The 20,773-nt window shown below is 37.3% G+C and overlaps 1 protein-coding gene across 1 annotated transcript in view; it reads left to right on the top strand.

Moving 5' to 3' along the window:
- LOC131693369 (SCY1-like protein 2) overlaps positions 1-20,773 on the top strand; it is a 302,979-nt gene that overhangs the window by 211,515 nt on the left and 70,691 nt on the right. The window contains exons 15-18 of the mRNA XM_058981132.1: positions 19,282-19,418; positions 19,486-19,711; positions 19,770-19,928; positions 20,186-20,280. Of these exons, the coding sequence (XP_058837115.1) occupies positions 19,282-19,418; positions 19,486-19,711; positions 19,770-19,928; positions 20,186-20,280 (617 nt within the window). The remainder of the gene's footprint in view (positions 1-19,281; positions 19,419-19,485; positions 19,712-19,769; positions 19,929-20,185; positions 20,281-20,773) is intronic.

Here is a 20,773-nt window from a genome sequence, read left to right as displayed (position 1 = left end):
TCACATGGTTTGTGTGCAACATAGGCCATAATATTGCACATAAAGTTCGAAAAGTTGATTCAAATTATTGAGATGTATGCAAGAGGAACATGGCGGCCTTTTACACTGTTTTCATTTGGCTTCAGGATGCAGCCATTTCTGCAATGACAGGTACTAACGTCTTAGGCCGGACTAAACTCAGGCCTAAAATCAAAGATAGTACCGTGTGGCGGTACCAACTAGATTCAAGCTTACCGCTAGCTAAAGAGTACTTAGTCCCACCCAGGATGATAAAATGCTGCGTATGTCCTCCCTTATCGAAGGCACAAAAGTTGCTGTTCAGCCACATCCCAACCTTAACATGAACCATTGCGTCACCTCCTGCCTCGATTTAATTAACATAAAAGAAAGACATTTTGTCAGAGCTGGCTGATTAAGATGGGATCCTTGGCAAACTAATTACTCGTACGGAAAATGAAAGTCGAGTCAAAATATCAGCCTTAATCTCAACGTTTAACAAATGTACCTACTCTAGCCACAGCAAATCGGTCTACTCCGTACGCGCTCATATTATACAAATCCGATACAGTGCTACGGATCCTTCAAATTCGGTCACCCTCGTGTTCGTTGGCCTGGACCCCATCAGTGCTACAATTACTCTCGTGAACATGAAACCAAGGAGAATGTTGAATTGCAAAAACTGCGACGGCAATCACAGACCAATCAACCGACAGAGCCCCATCGATAAAAAGGATATCGATACAGGCCTGTGCGCATTCAAAGTTCTCAAGGAAAGGGTTTTAATTTTGTTTCTTATAAAAGAATATAGAAACTCTTAATCTTTAAAGGTTTTTTCCGGGGCCTGGAGGACCGAATCTTGGGTACCAATCGACTAAGCTCAATAAATTGGCTAAATGTGTGTTATCGAGAAGGAACCTTCAACAGACACTGCTGCCTACTGGCTCGTGGTGATGTCAGATTAGTTTGTTAAGCCTACCGACTTAACCTAAACCTCTTGTATCTCGCAATTCGGGGCAACCATTAAGTTGTACTGCTCTTTTTTGTGTCATTGATGCATTTTATTGCTTTCTGTCCAACCTTCACAGTATATTTGACCTGCTCAAGTCTGCTGCAAATATCGTCACTTATAGAGACGAACCGATCAGTAGATGTCGACCATAATGATTTACATCTCTTAACAATCATCTTCGAAGGGTTTCCTATCCTTCTTGGCGCTACCCGTTCCTATTTATCTGATGGTGTTGAAAATTCCTCGACGGCGGTATTTCTCCCGATACCGATGTCCATTTTCAGTCATTTAGCTACCGTAAAACGGGGTATCTTTGATCACCAGGGTAAGTTTGATCCAATGAGTAACGTACGATAAGATGATTCCCTCTAACAAAATCATCGAAATAAAAACAATCCATATTCTAAACATGTTCAGCATCTATCGGCAACGATTATTTCGGCGGCATTTAATGTACTTTTTAGGATAACAAATTCAATTTGAAAATGGTACACCTTTCATGCATCGTTTCAATCTGTTCTATTAATTCCCTGTATATTAATGAAATCAACCAACTTCAACCGTACTGATCACTTTTTTGGAAACCGTTTTTTTACGAGACGATACAATGCCGGGCCATGAAATTGCCTACAAATGTGCAATTTACACAACATTTCGAGCGTTATCTCTCATTTCGATAGACATATTTTTCTGATCAATGTTACCCCAAAGACAACGAATGAAAATTTACAAAATAATTTTATTTATATAGTAAAATAAAATAAAATACCCAACAATTTGAACATTTCAAATCTATAGGTACCGGTACTTGTTTTAAAAATTCAAACAGTTACATCTAGTTGAATTGAAGATAGTTATTCGAAATTTTTTTGAAAAAGTTATCAATGTTCCCCCATTTTACGGTATCCGTCACTCCGATGGAGAGATTATCAGCGATGAAATTTCTCCAGACAACGATAAATCGATTTTCTCCGACTTAGATTTTTTCCATTTTAGCTCCCGTTGCTAGTCGCTGACCGACCTTTACTATGTAACTGGTCTACCTACGACTGTTGCTAATATCTAAATTTGTCGAAACGTGAACCGATCCAGAGATGCCGATCAACTTGACTTATACACTTCCAGCCACTATCGTACGGTTTCTTTCTTGGTACCTTCAACGACTTGTTTCTCAAATGATGTTTTATGAGTCAACTCAGCTCGAGTATAATTTTTTTTCTGAACAGAAAGCTAACAAATTTTTAAAAGTAACTCAAAACCCTTATCGGAAGGGTTTGAACCCCAAAACACTCCCCCTGAACAGCTCTCAAAACACTGTTCATAGGGTTCACACCAAACACATGCCAACGAGCCTCCAATTACACAACGCATCGCAACCAACAGATTGGAAACGTAAACAATTCGGTGGTTAGCAGCTACACATACAATCGAGACGTAAAGGGAGAACGTGAAATAACCTCCCCTCTGCAGGGCCGTCGAGAGCCGCGTCGGGTCCCAGTGCTGTATTACTGACATGCCATTCTAAACCTAAGCGCTTGAGCTCAGCATGAATTAGTACCTCTTCAGCCATGGTCAACTCGTTAGTCCGTGGTTTCTATTAGTCTCCGTTGACTCATATTGCCACATCCACAGATAGCGTGCAAGACAAGTGAGTTTCGACGGCTTCTTATTCCGTGGTGTCCAAATCGGGTAAAATTGGCATAGTTACGAGTTTTTCAATTTGCGGGTACTCGGGTGTACATAACGATTAACAACGTAATTAGAGGTGCACGGTGCTAATTCGTGTATTCGTACCTCTTTGGTGTCATCGCCTAAATATACAGAGGTACTGACTTGCCACATCCAACGATATATTTCGTTTCGCGAAACAAACGCATCTGCTTGATTGATGGTCTGAAACATAATCAGCACGCTATATGTAACATGGTGAAATTGTAGGGTGTTAACAGCTTTAGCTTCATTTGTACTTTTAACCAGGGCCGGCGGATACCGTGGCTAGTATGGGTAATACTACCCACTCGAAAATAACCGAGAGGGGAAATACCCACTCGAACGTTTGGAACAAACTCAAACCTAAAATTATATTTGTCTCGCGTACAAAATGCATGCGTCTGAAATTCTCAATGCACAATAATGTACTATTTTTATTGAGATACAAATTTCTTTTAGGTTACAATTTAAATTTTTTGAAAATATAAAATAAATAATTAGGATTTGTTTAAATTTTAAACTTATTTTTAGTAATACTTAGGGGAATATATTTTAACACATTTACATTTTAAAACAAGAAATTCAGATCGATATGCAGAAAGAATATTAGTGCATTTTTATTCAGACTATTAGGCTTATTATATGGAAGGCAACATACACAAGAGAAATTAATTTCAATATCAGAGTAGCAGAGGCCGTATCAGGGAAAGTAAAGAGGGCGTTAAGGAAAGGAAGAAGTTAAACTATAGGACATCATGAACCGGATTGCCGACTGCTCTCCTTGGACCCGCTGTAAACTCTTTTGGGACCAGATTTCCACGTAGCTGTTAGTATATCAACCAAATGAGAAGAGATAACTCAATTTGGTTATCTTTCGGGTTTAAAAAACTGTATATGAGAGCCATATAGGAGAACGAGGATAGCTAGTACATCTCGGACTGTAACGAGGCCGAAGAGATTCGCTTAACGGAGATCTGGCGCTAGGACACTAGGAACACGACCAGATAACATGTTTAATGTTGCGACAATCGTCACCATACGCTCAGAGACCGCTCTCCACATGCCCACTGCACCTAAGATGCTCATCCAACGTATAATGGCTGGACTTGACCCGAAACATTATCCGAATGAAGTCACGAACCTTATCCATCCCCTTGAACCAAGGCTTGTTTGTGCCTTTAAGATTTCCATTGTTCCACGAAATTTGCCAATTTTCTAGCGTCATCTAATAAGAAATACTGAAAAACTCGTTAAAGCTACGCGATCTTTTACGAATATCACCTTCTAATGCCCAACTGTACGCCTTTTCTCATTACATTCTAAGTGTCCGCCTTCTCATTACCCGGAATGGAGAAATACAAAAAAAATCAAACTTAGGTAATCTGATATGATTTTTCAGATAAAGAACTGTAAAGATAAGGACATGGTCGTTGATGGGTAAATATAAAACCATCAGTTTTGTGGGGAGATTGCAGCATCTTTTATGATCACCCTCACCACTATTGTCATAATAATCATGCTGGGCCATTAGGACGAAGGATATTAGGTCGAATGGTCATTAAGACGAATGGTCATTCAAACGAAGGCAAAAGTCTGAATGGCCATTAGACCGAATAAACCAAAGAGAGTTATAGATGAAGTGGATGGAAATGAAAAGAATGATCAGTGTTCAATGAAGGGAGATTTTTTTCTTGGCCTCGGTTATGCGGTAAAGCCGTATTACACTGGCTTCGCTGCAAGCGTAAATAAATGAATTTGTGTGTTTCTGGCGAAATATTTGACCTGTCTGCGTTTTTGTTCATGTATGAGGTCCCTTAAAAAATTTTTGGCGTCTTAGTGGCATATACAATGACAACTTTTTGAATAAGTTTTCCGCTTTAATGAACCTAGCCTCTTGGTTCTATGTATGTGAATTGTCATATGGGTCAACTTCCGTTATTTGACACTCAGTGCACTAACGACCTCCGGAAGGTTAAGGAACGTTTCGAAAAGTAAACAGGAATACAGTTTTACCACAATAGGCCACTTTCTGCTAATAATCGTCGCTCATTTTTTTCGACATGATGGATTAGAACTTAATATTTTGCTTCTACTGTGCAGACTTGCTTTTGTTGTAAGCAAGATGAGAAGGTAGCAGATGCAGCTCGAAATTATCGTTTAAAATTATTAAATCAAAAAGATTTTCAATTTACATAAGTTTATCTCATATTGAATTCAAGAAAACCGTTTCTAATCGTAGATTTTATGCAGGTTTTGTTAATAAACAATGGTATATGTTTAACGTAGTACCCGGTTTTGATATACTGTGAGAATATGTAGAACCCGACAGCAATGTAGACACAGAACGCAGTAATCAGACAAAAATTAAACAACTGCGAGTACATCGGGCAACCGAGTACTGCTGCTGTTGGTTGAACGCATCACGGAAAACATTGTGCAAAAGCAGCTAAGAAAAGCCCACCTACTATAACCGTAAACAGCACACCGTTATCTTATGCCAAACCACAAACGGTTACAAAACCAATATCTACGGATCTGGCCGGAACAAATATTCACACAACAATCGCGCCCTTTATCTCCAAGCCAACAACCGGCACCATCATCAAAGAAGCGAAGGTAGAAGAGGACGGATGCGTTTGACCGCGCACTCGCATTTCTACTTTGAATCGGCTTCTCAATATTCTATAGTGTATTTCGTCGATTCAAGCAATATAACTCATTTTTTTCAACTTGTACACAAAGTAGACAACTCCCTTAAAAACGCTTGTTTTCACAAATGTCAACTCTCAAATAAAGTTTTCATTTTTTTACGCTTTCATCACATAATAATTTAATGTGGCGAATGATTACAAAGAAATTACTATTACTATTTCTATTGCTCTTCTATGAATACCGGACGTGTTCGCCCATCTTCCGGGTAAAAACGCGGGCCCCCAAATACGTCCCGGGCCCCAGGGCAATTGCCCTGGCTGTCCCCCTCTCATCGGGCCTGCCCCTCTGTTAGAGAAGGTGTGCCGTTTACGCAACTTGAGATCGAGGCCAATGTTCAAACACCCGCTATACGAATACAGCCTACAATTGTTGTATCGATCTAGGTGCCGCCTAACTGCTGCCGTCCGGCTTATTGGTGAAAAAAAGGCTCAGCATCCTCCATGCTGCCTGTCTAACAGCGAGAAGACGCGTTCAGAGAGCAAGATCTGAGACAGTCAGAGAAGAATGTAAGATGACATTAAGGGCGGCTACGGCCGCTTTTAAAAGCGAGATAGTAAGTCCACCTGCTACAAGAAACCGTGCAGCTAACCCTAACGCTAATACCTCAAAAAACGCTTGCCGAGTCGTGATCGTCAGAGTCAAGGGTCCAACGACGCAAGCTCAAACGTGCGCTGACAAACTGAAAATTATCGTCGAGGGTCTTTTCCCGAAGCACGCCCAACCGCATGGTCCCTACACCGTACGTTGATGCAAACGGTACAATCGAGCTTCCCACGACGAGCTCGAAAGGGCTGAAAACGAAGTAAGCTTCCGGTCTGAACAGTATCTCCAACGGGGCACTGAAAATCCTGGCGTTTCCGGACATGTTCTACAGAAATGTCTGGACGTAGACTACTTCCCGGATAGACTGAAGATCCAGAATCTGGTGTTGCTGCCCACCAGGTGGAAAGCCACCTGGAGATCCAGCAATCGCTACTGTGCTGTGACTACGATCGACGTGAAGAATGTGTTCAACAGTGTCAGCTGGATGGCTATCGCCGTAGCGCTGAACTCAAAGCAGAACCGAACCAAGTTGACAAGCGAGTTTCGCCTAATGGCTATTCATGTCGCGAGTGCCTGCAGAACGATATCGTCGGAGGCGGTATGCGTCATTGCCGGGATAATCCTCTTCTGCATTACTGTGGTTGAGGACGTGGAATGCTACCAGCGGAAAAACGCACAAAATGCAAGGAGACTGGTTAGAGCGGACTCGTTGGCTAAGTGGCAACAAAAGTAGGACAACGCGGAGAAAGGAAGGTGTGTTGACATGGGTGGCTAGGAAGCATGGAGAGGTGAACTTACATTTGAGGCAATTTTGTCCTGACATGGATGCTTCCGGAAGTACCTGCATTGGTTTGGACACGCTTCGTCACTCCTTTGATCGGAGTGTATGGACGTGCAAGAGACACCGAAACATGTGATCTTCGAATGTCTTAGGTTCGAAGAAGATCGATGTGGTATGTCTGATGTGACAGTTGACAATATCATTGAAGAGATGTGCCACGACGAGCATATCTGGGATTGTGGCAACAAAGGAGTTACGAGCATACTCTCTGTATATTTGGCGGACACTCATAGATTCACACAACAGAGCCCACTTTCCAAAAGCACCCTCTATTCTCTGGTGCTCTTAAATATTTCCAGAAAGCTCGTTTATACACGAATAATGAGATGCAAAGAAGCAGTCGTGGTATAATAGTATAGTATAACAGCGGGAATGTGGTGTACAGTAAACGCTCTTCGAGGTAAATGACACCAAAGGACGGCTGGTATCTAACAGACATCGGGATGCAAAAATATCATTGACATCGACTAACCTTCTGTATCTAACATCCTGCAATATTCTACACAATGTGAGTAAGGAATGTTGCCATCAATTTTATGTTATTTGCACCAACCAATCTGTCGCTTTTGAAAAATTGAGCCGCGATATAACAATTACTAAAATGCAGTTTTTTGGAAACAATCATTATTTGAGTAGTTATTTCCATTTTATCTCACGGATCGAGGGATAGAGATTGCCAGGTATAATCATTTGCATAAATGTCAACAAATACCCCCAGGAAGCCACCTGGTACTGATGATGTTTCTGCTTTACTACAATGATGTACATCTAGTGCTATAGATTTCACGACTGGTCTTCGCTAATGATCTCTAGATCTGATTCGCTCAATTGAAAATTGAAGATTTCTCCAACATCAGCATCCAATTTATGTTAATTGGTGTAGGGAAAACAGGATGTACGCAAATCTTAAGAAGTGCTCGATGATCTCATTCACACGAAAGAAAGACACGGTTGGTTGTATCTATCCGCAGCAATTGAACGTGGAAAAATTCACTAACGAAATCCTGGGAAAAAATCTGCCAGACCCGTTCGAGCGGATAATACCGTCAAATTGACTTCGAATCAGCGAAAAGAGGGTCCCCTTAGGATTATCCTGGGTATTTACTTATCTAATATGGTCATCCTAGAGTAGCCTTAAGAAAGCGGTCGGATTTACCCCAATATTTAGAGGTCGGATTAGCCCCACCGCGTCATTTTTCATTACGATGCAATTAAAAAATATATGAAAAAGGTTGAACTGAATTCATCTATGCACTTTGTAGGACTTAAATCAAAGAATTTAAATCCACTTTCATTTTTTATGGAATCACTTTAACAATCAGAAATATCCTGTAGTCAATGATGCACAAAAGTCAAATCAAAAGTTGTAAAAACACACTTTTTGTCGTATGAGCATCTCAATGTAGACTAATAAAATGCTGTCATACCACCATTATGATTATTTTCGATGCTCTACACGACAACATTGATATTAGTTCACGTAGTGCTTCTGATTTTCGGTAACAGAGGGGGGTCTGGTTTACCCAACAGTCGGATTTGCCCCACCTTACCCTATATAAGCCCGCTTAATAATTCATTAGAAATTTAATTTGTAACCATTTTGACAGTTTATGTTGAATATCAAAATTAAAGAATATCTAAATTTTCAATGGCTACTCAGTTCTTAGCCTTGAAATGGGCAAACTTGACAATGTATGTTAATTTACGAAGAACTATAAAATGTATTAACATAAGAATACAAGAGCAACATCATACATCAAATAACCAACGTTACTGCCATTCCATTCATGGTGCACTACTCTCTCATCATTGTCGCTGAGAATAAACTGTAAGCTACCTATCAGGGTAGTCCTCGTAGCAAAAAAAAATATAATCCCAAACTGTACCAGAGCACCGTGCATGACCCAGATGTAGTGCTAGTGGCAGTGTAGCTTTAACGGTGTGACATTCGAGCGCAGAGTGGGTAGATAATAACAATGATAATATGGGGATTGTGCAACAATAAGCCGTACCCCCGCTTGAATTCTATAAAACCAGCGGCTGTACGTTGATACCTGTAGCTCGCGCCAGCCAGCTCGGATACTGAACGTGGTAAGCATATATGTTTATTTTATTTCATTTAGATAGCAGTTCTGGGTGAACACATACATCAACGCCTTCGGAGTAAAAGGTTTTTGTGTGTTTATTACTCTAACTAGAAAAATTAAAGAAAGATTAACGTAACCTCAATAATCACTTGCAAAACCATTATTGCAATATTTCTAAAAAAATTGCCATAAACGGAAGTGATCAAACCATATTTTTGCACTATCTGTTCGGAGATGTGTGCAGCTGTTTCGTATTCAATCCGGCAAAATATAGACTACTAAAAATTACGAAAATAATGGGTTTTGTGAAAGTAGTAATTATCGGCGCCATGATTGGTCCGTGAGATACCTCAGGCGCGCGAACATATTATAGCGATGTTAGCAACGGCCCATTTCATATCTTTGATCGGCGGCTCAAAAATAAGAAATAACCTGTTTGTAAATAACCGTGTTCTTCTTTTGTTGTCGATCCAGTCAGCTCAGCCCGTTGCCAGTACCCCAGCTCGAAAGAATATTTCCCATAAACATTTACCGGTCTTTTTGAGGGTCATCAATACAATACAATTTTTGACTTGTATTTCTCACCGATTTAATTGCCAAATCAAATTTCGCATAGCACAAGGTAAATATATTATATAAACAATAGATTCTGAGGTGCTCCAATCCACTGTTCAAAAGCTTTACAGAAGAGATAACCAAATATGTCGATCGGAAAATAAAGTGATCAAACTCCGGAAGCTACGTATATAAAGAGTTTTGTTATGATGATTGTATGTTTAAGCTTGCCGAAAATGTGTAGTCTAGGGTGACAATAAAACGACTATTTTTGAAATCAATGATGTACACCCCCAGCGTCCTTGCAAATCATGAAAAAATGACACTGTCCAAATTTGAGTTAAATCGGTTAACCCCTTCCCCCAAAAAGCTTGAAGTTTGTATGAGATTTTGGCCGAAATGTATGAGGAAACACTCGCAGTTCACAAAATTGGCGCTAGAGGTCGCTGTAAACATCCGAACACGGACCTAGGAAGAAGTTAAGTTTTTGAAGATATGCCGAACAAGTTTGTTGAAGATTGCAAGACAATCCAATCAACCATTAAAAAGTTATTGCCGTTGGATACTGCTGTTTAACATTCGCAAATGGCGTACTCCGCTTATCTCCTGTATCGTCACTGTTATGACAAACGCCATTTTGGGAGTTAGATATGCCATGTTACTGAATTCTCTACAAATTGGCGTTTTCAGAATTTTGAATTTCTGCCAGGTTACTTGGGAACAAAACATTTCCCAACATAGTTTCCTCTGCACTTTAGTGTTCTTTGCTTTCAAGATTATTGAACAGATTTTCTTTTGAGATTTCCACTATTTTTGGAAAGTAAGCCGAAACTTAATGATGGATTATGCTAGGAGAATATTTTTTCATCTAGTCCCTTGTCAACAATTACATTGTTTGATATATATGTTCGGTGTTAAGTCAAACATGAATAAATGACATTTTATTGATTTCGAGAAAAACGAGCTTAAAGTTTGGATCGCAGCATCTTTTACATTAAAATGTTAAATTATTTTTATCCAGCGCTATGATTATCTTTAATTTTAAGGTTTGCAAATTAGTCCAATCTGACTTAACACCGACCATATTGTCTCTAAATTGTTAAAGAAACCAACTTTGACATATTGTTTTTTCCCGAATAATGGAAGAAAATTGTCGAAACTTTGTGATTTACTTTGTAGCCTGGGCAAGTATAACATGTGCATAGTAATTTTTAACGTATAATTTTACGAATCATTTATGATTCATTTTTATATGCAATTTTCTGTTTACATTTGTGATATGCCATATATATTTTGTCATCTATACACACTTATGACACGTGTGCGACTTTGGTTTACATTTTAAGCAAAACAGTCAATATATAGTTAACCAATCTTCACATAAATCGGAAGTTAACTACAGAAAACATAGAAGCATCGAATGTATTTTCCGAAAATCTGCTAACATTTATGAATTTCAAGACATTCAATCTCAAACTTTAAAAATCGTTTTTCTCGAAAAGTACTAAATAGCACTTTTCATAAGATAGCACAACACGATGATATTAGATCTGATGGGATAAAAATTATCTATACATACACTGAACATCAAATACAATAGAGGAATTCCACGGAGACCCGACCGAAAAATTTTAAAATCGTGGCTGACCTTAGATTCCGATGAAACTTTACACGTTTCACCGGCATGGAAGAGCATTTCTACCTGCATTAATTTCAAATATTTTTGCACGATTACTGTATTTAACTGTATCGATTTTTTAGGCTATTACCGACGCCGGCGGTAAAACATGATGATGAGTTATGTTCTATCAATGACCATGCGCTAGACTTGGGTACAACTCCTACCCATCAGAAGGCAAAGGATTCTTCACATATCTTTTTGATCATGTCCAATTTCATTGCTTTCGTTTCTCTTAGTATTAAATTTGCCGACATAAGCCAACAAAATCGATACAGTGAACCTTGCGACAATTAAAACATAGTAACATTACTGAATTTTATATAGCAAAACTTTCTGAGAACGAATTTCAGGGAATGAATACTTCTGTACGAAGCAAATGTATACTGACTAAATGTGATGACATTTTTCACAAATATGAAAATTTATGTTAAAAATTTAAATTAACAAAAAAAACATTTTTTTATTTTTTTATATTTTTTTTTTGACGACAATCTAAAGGAAAAAAAAATGTTTCGAATGTGAATGCAAGATGAACTTATCGGTAAAAAAGTTTTTCTAACAATAACTTTTTTACAATGTTATAAATTTCGTACTAATTGACATTCAAAACAGAATATAATCTAAGTATCATTTTAAATCAAAATACATTTAACAAAAATCTTTCAAAATGCGATAGTTGTCGAGATATTGGGAAATTTGCTCCAACAGAAACAAATAATTCGTTTAATTATGCCCTTTTTAAAAGTTATTCGCTTTACCGCATCATAAAATGTCAGCAATCTAATATTTAAGGTTTTGAAGACGTAAAAGAAAACTTTTTCAGTGTATTTGGATCATGCAGAAGCTTTCAATACACTATCTTTTTACATATTTTTATAATTCATACTATTTGCAGTCAAAACATACATTTTTTTAATATTAGGTTTTACACCAACCGACATAACCCTACAAAATGAGCCGGATGAACTTCGTTTGACAATTCTCGGTGGTTTGTTTACATGGAAGTTACGTGAGGTCGAATGTAATAGATGAGCACCCGTTGCACTTGCACTCACGCAACTGACAAAGTATACAAACCACCAAGAACTGTCAAACATGAACTTCATTCATCATGAGTTCATTCGTGTCGTCATCTTGTAGAACTCAATTGTTCTAAATGCTATTTTAAATAAAAAAAGCTCATAGCAATTTTTTCTGGAATGTGGTAGGGTAGATGAACCCTTATTTATCTCATTAGTAAGAATGTCACACTAATTCGTTGATAACTCGACTAAAAGTGACTGGATTGTCTTTACTTCATTCCTAAGTAGCTGTGCAATCGAAATTTTGGCCTGGAATATGAAAAATGCTAGAATTGAGAGAATTGAAAAGTCTAGTAAAACATACTTTTATTCATCCTACCATTTGAGCTAATGCCATGAATAGAGATAGCAGACACTGGTCTAACTAATATGTTCAAAGGGGTGGGATGAATAGAGGAGGAGCTAAGATGAATTAGGGCCCAGTAACCCTAGTTCTCGAGATATTTTAAATTATGTTTTATCAACACATTTATATTATTTTATTACAACTTTTTCATAAGCTATTCGCGTTTCTCCATCAACAACAATAAGTTTTTCAAAAGGTTAATACGATTTCATGTAATGGTTTACAATGTCGCCTTGATGTCAAAGGGAAAGTTACAGAAAATTTGATGGAGAAACGCCAGGCACGTAGCCAGAGGGGGGGCTAGGGGGCTAAAGCCCCTCCCGAAATTTTTCAAAAATGAATTTCAAAAACCGGCGATGTTTAACAAAATTTGTTGCTCATTTGGTTTGAACAAATCTTTGAGAAAAAGTTGAAGAAGGCTATTTCTAACCACCAAAGGCAATGGTCACGAAATTCAGTCACTTTATGCTTTTGCTCGAGCCAGTGCGACGCGAACGATAAAAATAGTAACTTTTATATTGTGTGTCTTGCCTAAAGAATAAAAGAAACTGTTACTATAATTGTTGCTGTAGTAATCTGTCGAGAAGCAAGAAGTGGTGCTCCAGCCAAATACGGTGATTATAAAATTATTGATGATTCGCTTAGGACCGAGTATTCATAATGTGGAACATTTCCTGAAGGTGTAAATGGAGGTTGGACTTTCGGAAGCGAGTTCTACCATGTCAGGCATTTAGCGCTCAACAAATTAGCCCAGATGAAACCATTTCGAACAACTTAAAACACATGGTTGAAAGTGACAATGCTATAATTAAGATCCTCCTATATATGGACGATGAGAACATCAATGTTCCGCTACAAGATCGGATATCGCTTACTCGCAGATTAATGTCATATTTGGGAGAAATGGAATCCATTCGGAAGGATAATTATTGAGAGCGAGAAGCAAGGAACAAATTCGCAAACATAAAGTCAAAATTGACGAATTGACATAAAGTTTTGCAAAAGTTTCACAGGAAACGGATAATTTGCTGTGATTTGAAAACAGACAACTCTAAAAGAAAGCCTCTTTTGAAAATTAGATGTAAGTGCGATGTGTTCTCTTCCATGTGTCGGAAGCAAGTGATGCTGAAATTATTAAGCTCACTTGTGTTTATAGTTTCTAGTTATTTTGGTGGTGATATATTTACCTAATTTTACGTAAATTAGAAGCATTCAGAATCAGTGCTAAGTTATTTTCTTTCGATTAGTGAACAAGTTCTGAGCAGTTTCGCTCAGTAGATTAAATTCTGGCTAGTTTTCATTAGTAGATTAAATCATTGAAATATATATTTTACATTGTCCAAAAACCCATGAAATCCGAAATAATACCTTCAAATGTTCAAATATAATATTTACTTAATCTAGGTAATCTTCTCAAGTTCCAACGGTTTTGCAAAATTCTGAACGTCAATGAGCTAATGAACTTATTCTTGCATTGTAGTGGAATCAGTAGTTTTTTGCACTCACTTTACATTTTGACTTTTACTATAGTTTCAGGGATCTAGGAAAATCAGTCTACGATATTTTTAATTCGTAAGTCCAATGATATGAAAGTATCTAAAAAGAATCTACTTAAATAAATAAATAGTTATTCTCAGTTGCCTGATAATATTGTCGAAGATAGCGTTTAACCCATTCCCCACGAGAGTCAAATGAAAAAACATGTGTTTTTCTCAGGATTATAATTACGCATACTTCGGATGAAGTCACAGAACTAGTAATAGTAGCCTGATCATGAAAATAGGAGTTGAAGTTTACTTTGTTCGGACATTCTTTGCAACGATAAACTTGGATTTCACACTGATATATTCCTATCCATGGAGACAACCTTGACGTTGGTTTCGTTCTCCTGTTTAGCAAATGCGTGTAAAGTTTCGTTAGGCAGGTTTTTGGATATTTTTGTACTCATTCCAATTTAGCGTCTTCTACACCTTGTAAACGTGTAGTCTAGAATGCGTAGCATTTTCAATCAGCCCTAAATACTTTGATCTCTTGATGAATCTTGAGAGAAATTTCTAACTTATAAACTAATAATAATCAAATTTAATTCGTCGATGCACTATAGCTTTTCTTGTAACAGACAACATATTTTTAGGGTTTTTAGTGTCTATTGTCTTAGTTATGGAATTGTTTTCACTAAGAACATTTCATAATTACATTCAATTTACTGTGACTATCTCAAGTCATCAGAATTTATACATTTATGCAATAATTTTCAAGCCCCTCCCGAAACAAAATCCTGGCTACGGGCCTGAGAAACGCAAATAACTTTAAAAAGGTGTTTTTTGTTATGAGCATTTTGATTTTAAACGGTGTTTCGAATCATATTAAAAAAGAAAATTGTATTTTCGACTGCAAATGGTATGAATAATAAAAAAACCGTAATCTGGGGTTACTTTACGGCACGGGGGCTACTTTACGCTAAAATTAAAGAATGACACTTGAACTTCTAGCTCAAATTTATAGTTATATTTAGACAAAAGCATTTGCTGGTTCAACACAAATATAAAATTTGGATATAGGTTTAGAAGAATGTTTGCAAGTAATCGATGTAAGCGAACGAGAGTGTGAGGAGAACCAAGCTATTGCGAAAGTGAGACGAACGAACCCACTAAAAAGTGCGTATGCACACTACACGGTGAACTTTATTTGATCATCGGTGGCATGTTTTTTGCATGTCTCTCTTTCTTTCTGCTGTGAAATTTGTGCGTTGAGCGTAGGGTAAAAGGGTACAATACGCACCACCGGGACAAAATGCCCCTCTTCAATTCCCAGGATTCTTGAATTATCTAAAAAGTAAGAATGACTGATAACAGTATCTTTTCATGAAATCAACGTACTAAGTTAGTTTGGTATTTTTAATATGTTGCAAAACAACAATATACACAAAAGTTTAAAAAGAGCTATTTTAATGTAAGCTCCTACGTTTTCCAATAGCATTACAACCAATTAGTATCAATCGGATTTGTTAGAACTATTTCAAGTAGCTTACTAGAATATTATAGTTACTATCTTAGTTTTTAGCTTGGCTTAAAACTATGTATGCGTGTAAAATTATTCATGCATTCACAGCAATCTACCGGTTGCTGTGAAGCATACCACCCCCTTGTTATGGGGCATATTACACAAATGAAACGGGTAGGGGAAACCGGGGCTAGTTGGCGGTGCATTCAGTTTTCTTTTTTTACCGCTTTGATTTTAGTAGATCTTGCAAAATAGAACACGTTGCATAAAAGGGTAGACTGTTGGAAACATCTCTGAATTTTATTAAAATTTGTGTGTGTTGTTGTGTTCATTTCTAGAGACAAAAATATTTGACACGGAAAAGCCGTCAACTTACCCCAGCATCGGGGTAAGTTGGCGGTATGTATGGGGTAAGTTGGCGAACTGCCAGAAAATAAGCAATCTAATGGAAATACAATTACATAAGTGGTCTTATGAAATGTGCGGATTGTCTTTTCAATTAAACTGTATAGTATTCGACGATTTTCATTATATTTCAGTCTCAATAATGACGGGGTTTTGACTTCGACGCGTACTCCATATTCAAAAGGAAATTTTCGAAATTCTTCAGAAGATTGGCTGAAATAATTGTTCCCTGCATTGACGAGAGACACAAGAAAAGGTTTCTCTTACTTTGGAGTGAATTCCAGAAATAAAAATATATGATGACTATTTTTGTAGTATAAATAGTACCGCCAACTTGCCCCGTGTGCGTTACCGCCAACTTACCCCAACCGCATATTTTATAAAAAAGGATTTAAAAAATTACTTTTGGTTATGAATAGGTACAATATCTATACGAATGCTGAAAGCTCTTTTCACGCACTATCGAAAAATATAATCGTTCGGAGAACAGATTGAAAACCACCTTAAATAACACAAAATGTTTAAAATTAAGAAAATTTATAAAGTATGTTCAAAAACACAATATCGCCCACAGTTTCTACAAAACACAATGTTTCGCAACAAAAACACATTGGATAATACGTTTCACATTACTTGAGGTACACAACGAGAGACAGCGATTTATAGAAACGGAGAAAATAAGGTTCCACCAACTTACCCCAACCGCTAACTAGCCCCAGGCTCTCCTACTAATTTCTAACTAATATAACAATAAATTAGAGTATTTGATGCGGAGATCATAGTATCGAATGGTGAAATATAGCTATTTTTGCTTAAGGGGGGCGTATTAGACCTGTTTACCCTATTTGACCTGTTCAATCATTGAGTGCTTACTGGAGGTGTGTTCTATGGAGTGCGTGGGAATAGCGGCGGAGTGTGAGCGACAGGAGTAAGGGATGTGTAGGCTCTGCATGTTTTTGTTTCTCGTCGCGTACTGAGAAACAGAAATATTCAGAAATTGCATGTTTTCTATTTCGGTCTCTTGTATTCTGTTGTGATTTTTGTGAATTATGACCCAGTATGTTCCTGTGGGGGCTACTTTACGCCAATTTTTAGTTCTTTGTATCTCATTATGAATCTTGATTTTCCAAAAGTTCTTTGCACTGTCTCTGGAGATATTTCTGCCATATATAAAACATCAAACAGTTTCAGTTGAAGTTGCGTGATTGTAGTTCATAAATTTAAAGTTTCAAACTTTTTTACTAAAAGCTTCTCCATGATCTAAATATACTGAATAAGTTTCTTTTACGTCTTTAAAACGATAAACATCATATTGTTGATATTTTATGATAGGGTAACGCGAATAACTTAAAAAGGGCATAATTACTCGAATTAATTGTTTTTGTTAGAGCAAAACTTCAAATATCTTCACAACTATCGCATTTTGGAAGATTTTCGTGAAATGCATTTTGATTTAAAATTATATTTAAAATTCTATTCTGTAATAAAATTCCAGTTTTGTATGTCAATTAGTATGACATTTAAAAATAAAATAAAGTTATTGTTTGAAACTTTTTGTACCGATAAGTTCTCCATCTTGCAATCACATTCAAAATATTTCTTTTCTCTTTAGGTTTTTGTTGACAAAATAGAAAAAATAAAAAATGGGTTTTTCTGCATTTTAAATTTTTAACATTGATTTTCATATTTGTGAAAAATTAGCTTAGAGGGCAACTTTGAAAAAATTATCCAAAATTTGGCCAACCGAATGAGATTTACAAATTGTAGTAGCAGTTTGTCTGAAATTAATTTTAAGCATCAAATTGCATACCATACTTTACCAAAATGAACAATCAACAATTGTTTACTACAATTTGTGCTGTGGTTTATATCAATTTGAAAAACGTTAAACATTCAAAATTACAAAGCCATTAATCGACTGTGTATAATCTCTCACTTTGTACACTACACGGACGTTATTCGCGGCTTTCTACTCCATGATCTTTTTTCCGTAAAGGAAAGATGCCAAATCTAGCCAAAATAAAATGGAACAATTGTGTTACTTGATGAAAGGCTACATACGTTCTCCCAGGCACTCCTGCACATAAATTTCCTGATTGATGGTACCGGTTGGAATATAAATGTCGCTATCCAAACCACTGGAACAGATGTCCTGCCATACGAGATATTTCTTTGCGAACTTTTACAGCTTAATGTGTTCGAACATCTTGGCCACCTTTCCTCTTCTAGTTTATTGAATGCACAAACTTTTTTCCAAACGTCTACTGAAAATCGCATTTTAGAATGAATATTTTATCATTGTGCGCATATGTACCATCTGCCGTACGTTCGGTCTGGTAAATGTATAAGTAAAATTTCGCATAATCCAGAAAGAAATTGAGGATGGCTTTTGGCATTGTAGTTTTGAATTTTCAGCACTTGTTTCTGCAGAAGCATGCTTCACTACAGATGACTTAAGTAGTTATTCATTCTATAGCAATTGGGGTGATGATTTGGAACTTATGGACATTAATGTATTGTCAAAATGGTTCACATTTTCCTGGCTCTCGTCCCGCTACCACATGCCTAAATATTACTCACTGAACAGCAGAGAGCAAGCCAGCAACACAGAGCACAACCCGTAGTTTCCCCTGTCGGTATCGTTTTCCTTGGTATACCTCAACGACAGCGTTGTCTTGATATAGATTCATTGAAAGTTTAGTAATAACACGGTTTTCAAAACGACACTATTTTTGAATCGAGTTCTCTAAACTACTTCCAGTTTATTCATCAAACAAAATTTATTTTACTATCGGTATATAAGCAAAAAGAGCACTCCGGATTCGCCTTTTACTAAAATTATTACCTTGCTATCAAAGGAACGTTTTTCCGCTACAATCCCATTAGGTACTAAATTTTTGCTTCCGTGATTTTTTGCCTATTTCCTTTCCAGCAAATAATTTCCGCCCAATGTACCATTATTAGCGGCGGTGGTTATTGCTATACGAAGGGAGGAGGCAAAGGCACATAAAATTAATTCTGCTTATCACCCCCAACCCATCACCGGAACCAACCGCTTAGGTTGCTGTTCCGCAATGAGCTAGCTTGTGACTTTTGGTAGGTTAGAGAGAGATAGTCGTTGTTGAGCCCAATAAAATTTAATGTACTGTAAATTATACAATAACACTAATAATAATTCACCGGCATGTGAAACACATGTAACACGCGTAATCTTGACGGGGCAATACAGTACTCGAATTGCTCCCACGATCATGCCGACAATGCCGGAATCACTCTGCGATTAATATACATTTTCTCTTATTGCCAGATATTTATCGGATTATGCTGTGTGATAAAAAGTACGGCCTCACCGTGAACATCATGGCTACCAAGGTGATGCCGACCCTTCTACCGCAGACAGTAAATCCTTCGCTAAATCTCGAACAATTTATGATCCTTTTGGAGGTAAGAGCCGAGCTGTATCAATATGTATTCATCGTTGATTTATGACGCTGTTTTGTTTCTCCCACAGGTGCTTCAAGAAATGCTGGACCAAATCGACAGACATCAGCGCAACAAGTTGAAGCTGGACAACCTGTCGCTTCCCTCGCCCGACCGCCATCGACCGCTGCGCCATCAATTTTCCTCCGACAACATGAACGCGCAACAATTCAACATTCCGAATCTGCGAATCGACCAGCGAAAAACTTCCAGTGCCGAGGACATGGCACGGAAGAACTCAACAGGTACCCGAAGAGGTATTAGACAGTCTGAACGTTTGCATGCTATATGTGTTTGGATAACCCTTTGTAACAGGTTCGGGTGCTCTAGGTAGCTGGTGGTTCGGAGGCTCACCCTCCTCTCCGGATAGCAACTTCCTGCGGGTGGTCAATGCCTTCCCAAATCGGCGGCTTTCGGACAATACACTCATGACCCCGAAGATACGGATCGCTCCGTCGTGCGCGTCGTCGCCGGGTAAATTCTATTTGTAACGTAGAACATAATTATGTTTGTTTTTATAATATCCCTTAAAGGCGCAAATCATTTTTTTTAGAATTTTGTGAAAATCGTCTAACAGTGATATAGCTAATACAATAATTTTTAGACGATTTTCAGGATGTTGTTTTAAAACAACATTGCGCATTTGAGGGATATATTCACGTCCAATATGAACATGATACTAACAACCTGTTTAATTTACCCCTATCGTTATAAATGGGCACATCGAACAGGTGGTACTCCTGGTGGTGGTTTACCGATAAGACGCCATTCTAGCATCGGTCCACAGGAGAGACGAAGTTCCAATATCAATTTATCACCACCAACCGTAAGTAGAATAACTCCATACAATAACCGTATAGCTGCGCAGTAGTGTAGTTTTTTGATGCTTTAAATCTATTATTTGCTTATTTTTTAAAGCTCTGTAGATCATACCGTGAAATCATATTTCAACGCTCTAAACAGTTTTAGAATTTCGTTCCTTAAGCGGTAGTAATTATTATTAAAAATTGCTAAATTATGTGTAATAGTTTAAAAATGAATAGTAGCGCCATTTAATGTGCAATAGAATAGTTTTATCATTTTCCTTTGCGTTATCCCACTCCTTCAAAGTAAAATTAAATCGTGAAGCAATATAAAAATAGCATGAAGAAACTGTAATAAAAACCAAAGTGTAGGAGTCGAAAGTCATATATATATATATATATATATATATATATATATATATATATATATATATATATATATATATATATATATATATATATATATATATATATATATATATATATATATATATATATATATATATATATATATAT

The sequence above is a fragment of the Topomyia yanbarensis genome, chromosome 3 (genome assembly GCF_030247195.1).
Source record: "Topomyia yanbarensis strain Yona2022 chromosome 3, ASM3024719v1, whole genome shotgun sequence".
NCBI classification, from domain to species: Eukaryota; Metazoa; Arthropoda; class Insecta; order Diptera; family Culicidae; genus Topomyia; species Topomyia yanbarensis.
The sequence above is the reverse complement of the archived record's forward strand: the minus strand, read 5'-3'. Positions and strand labels throughout refer to the sequence as shown.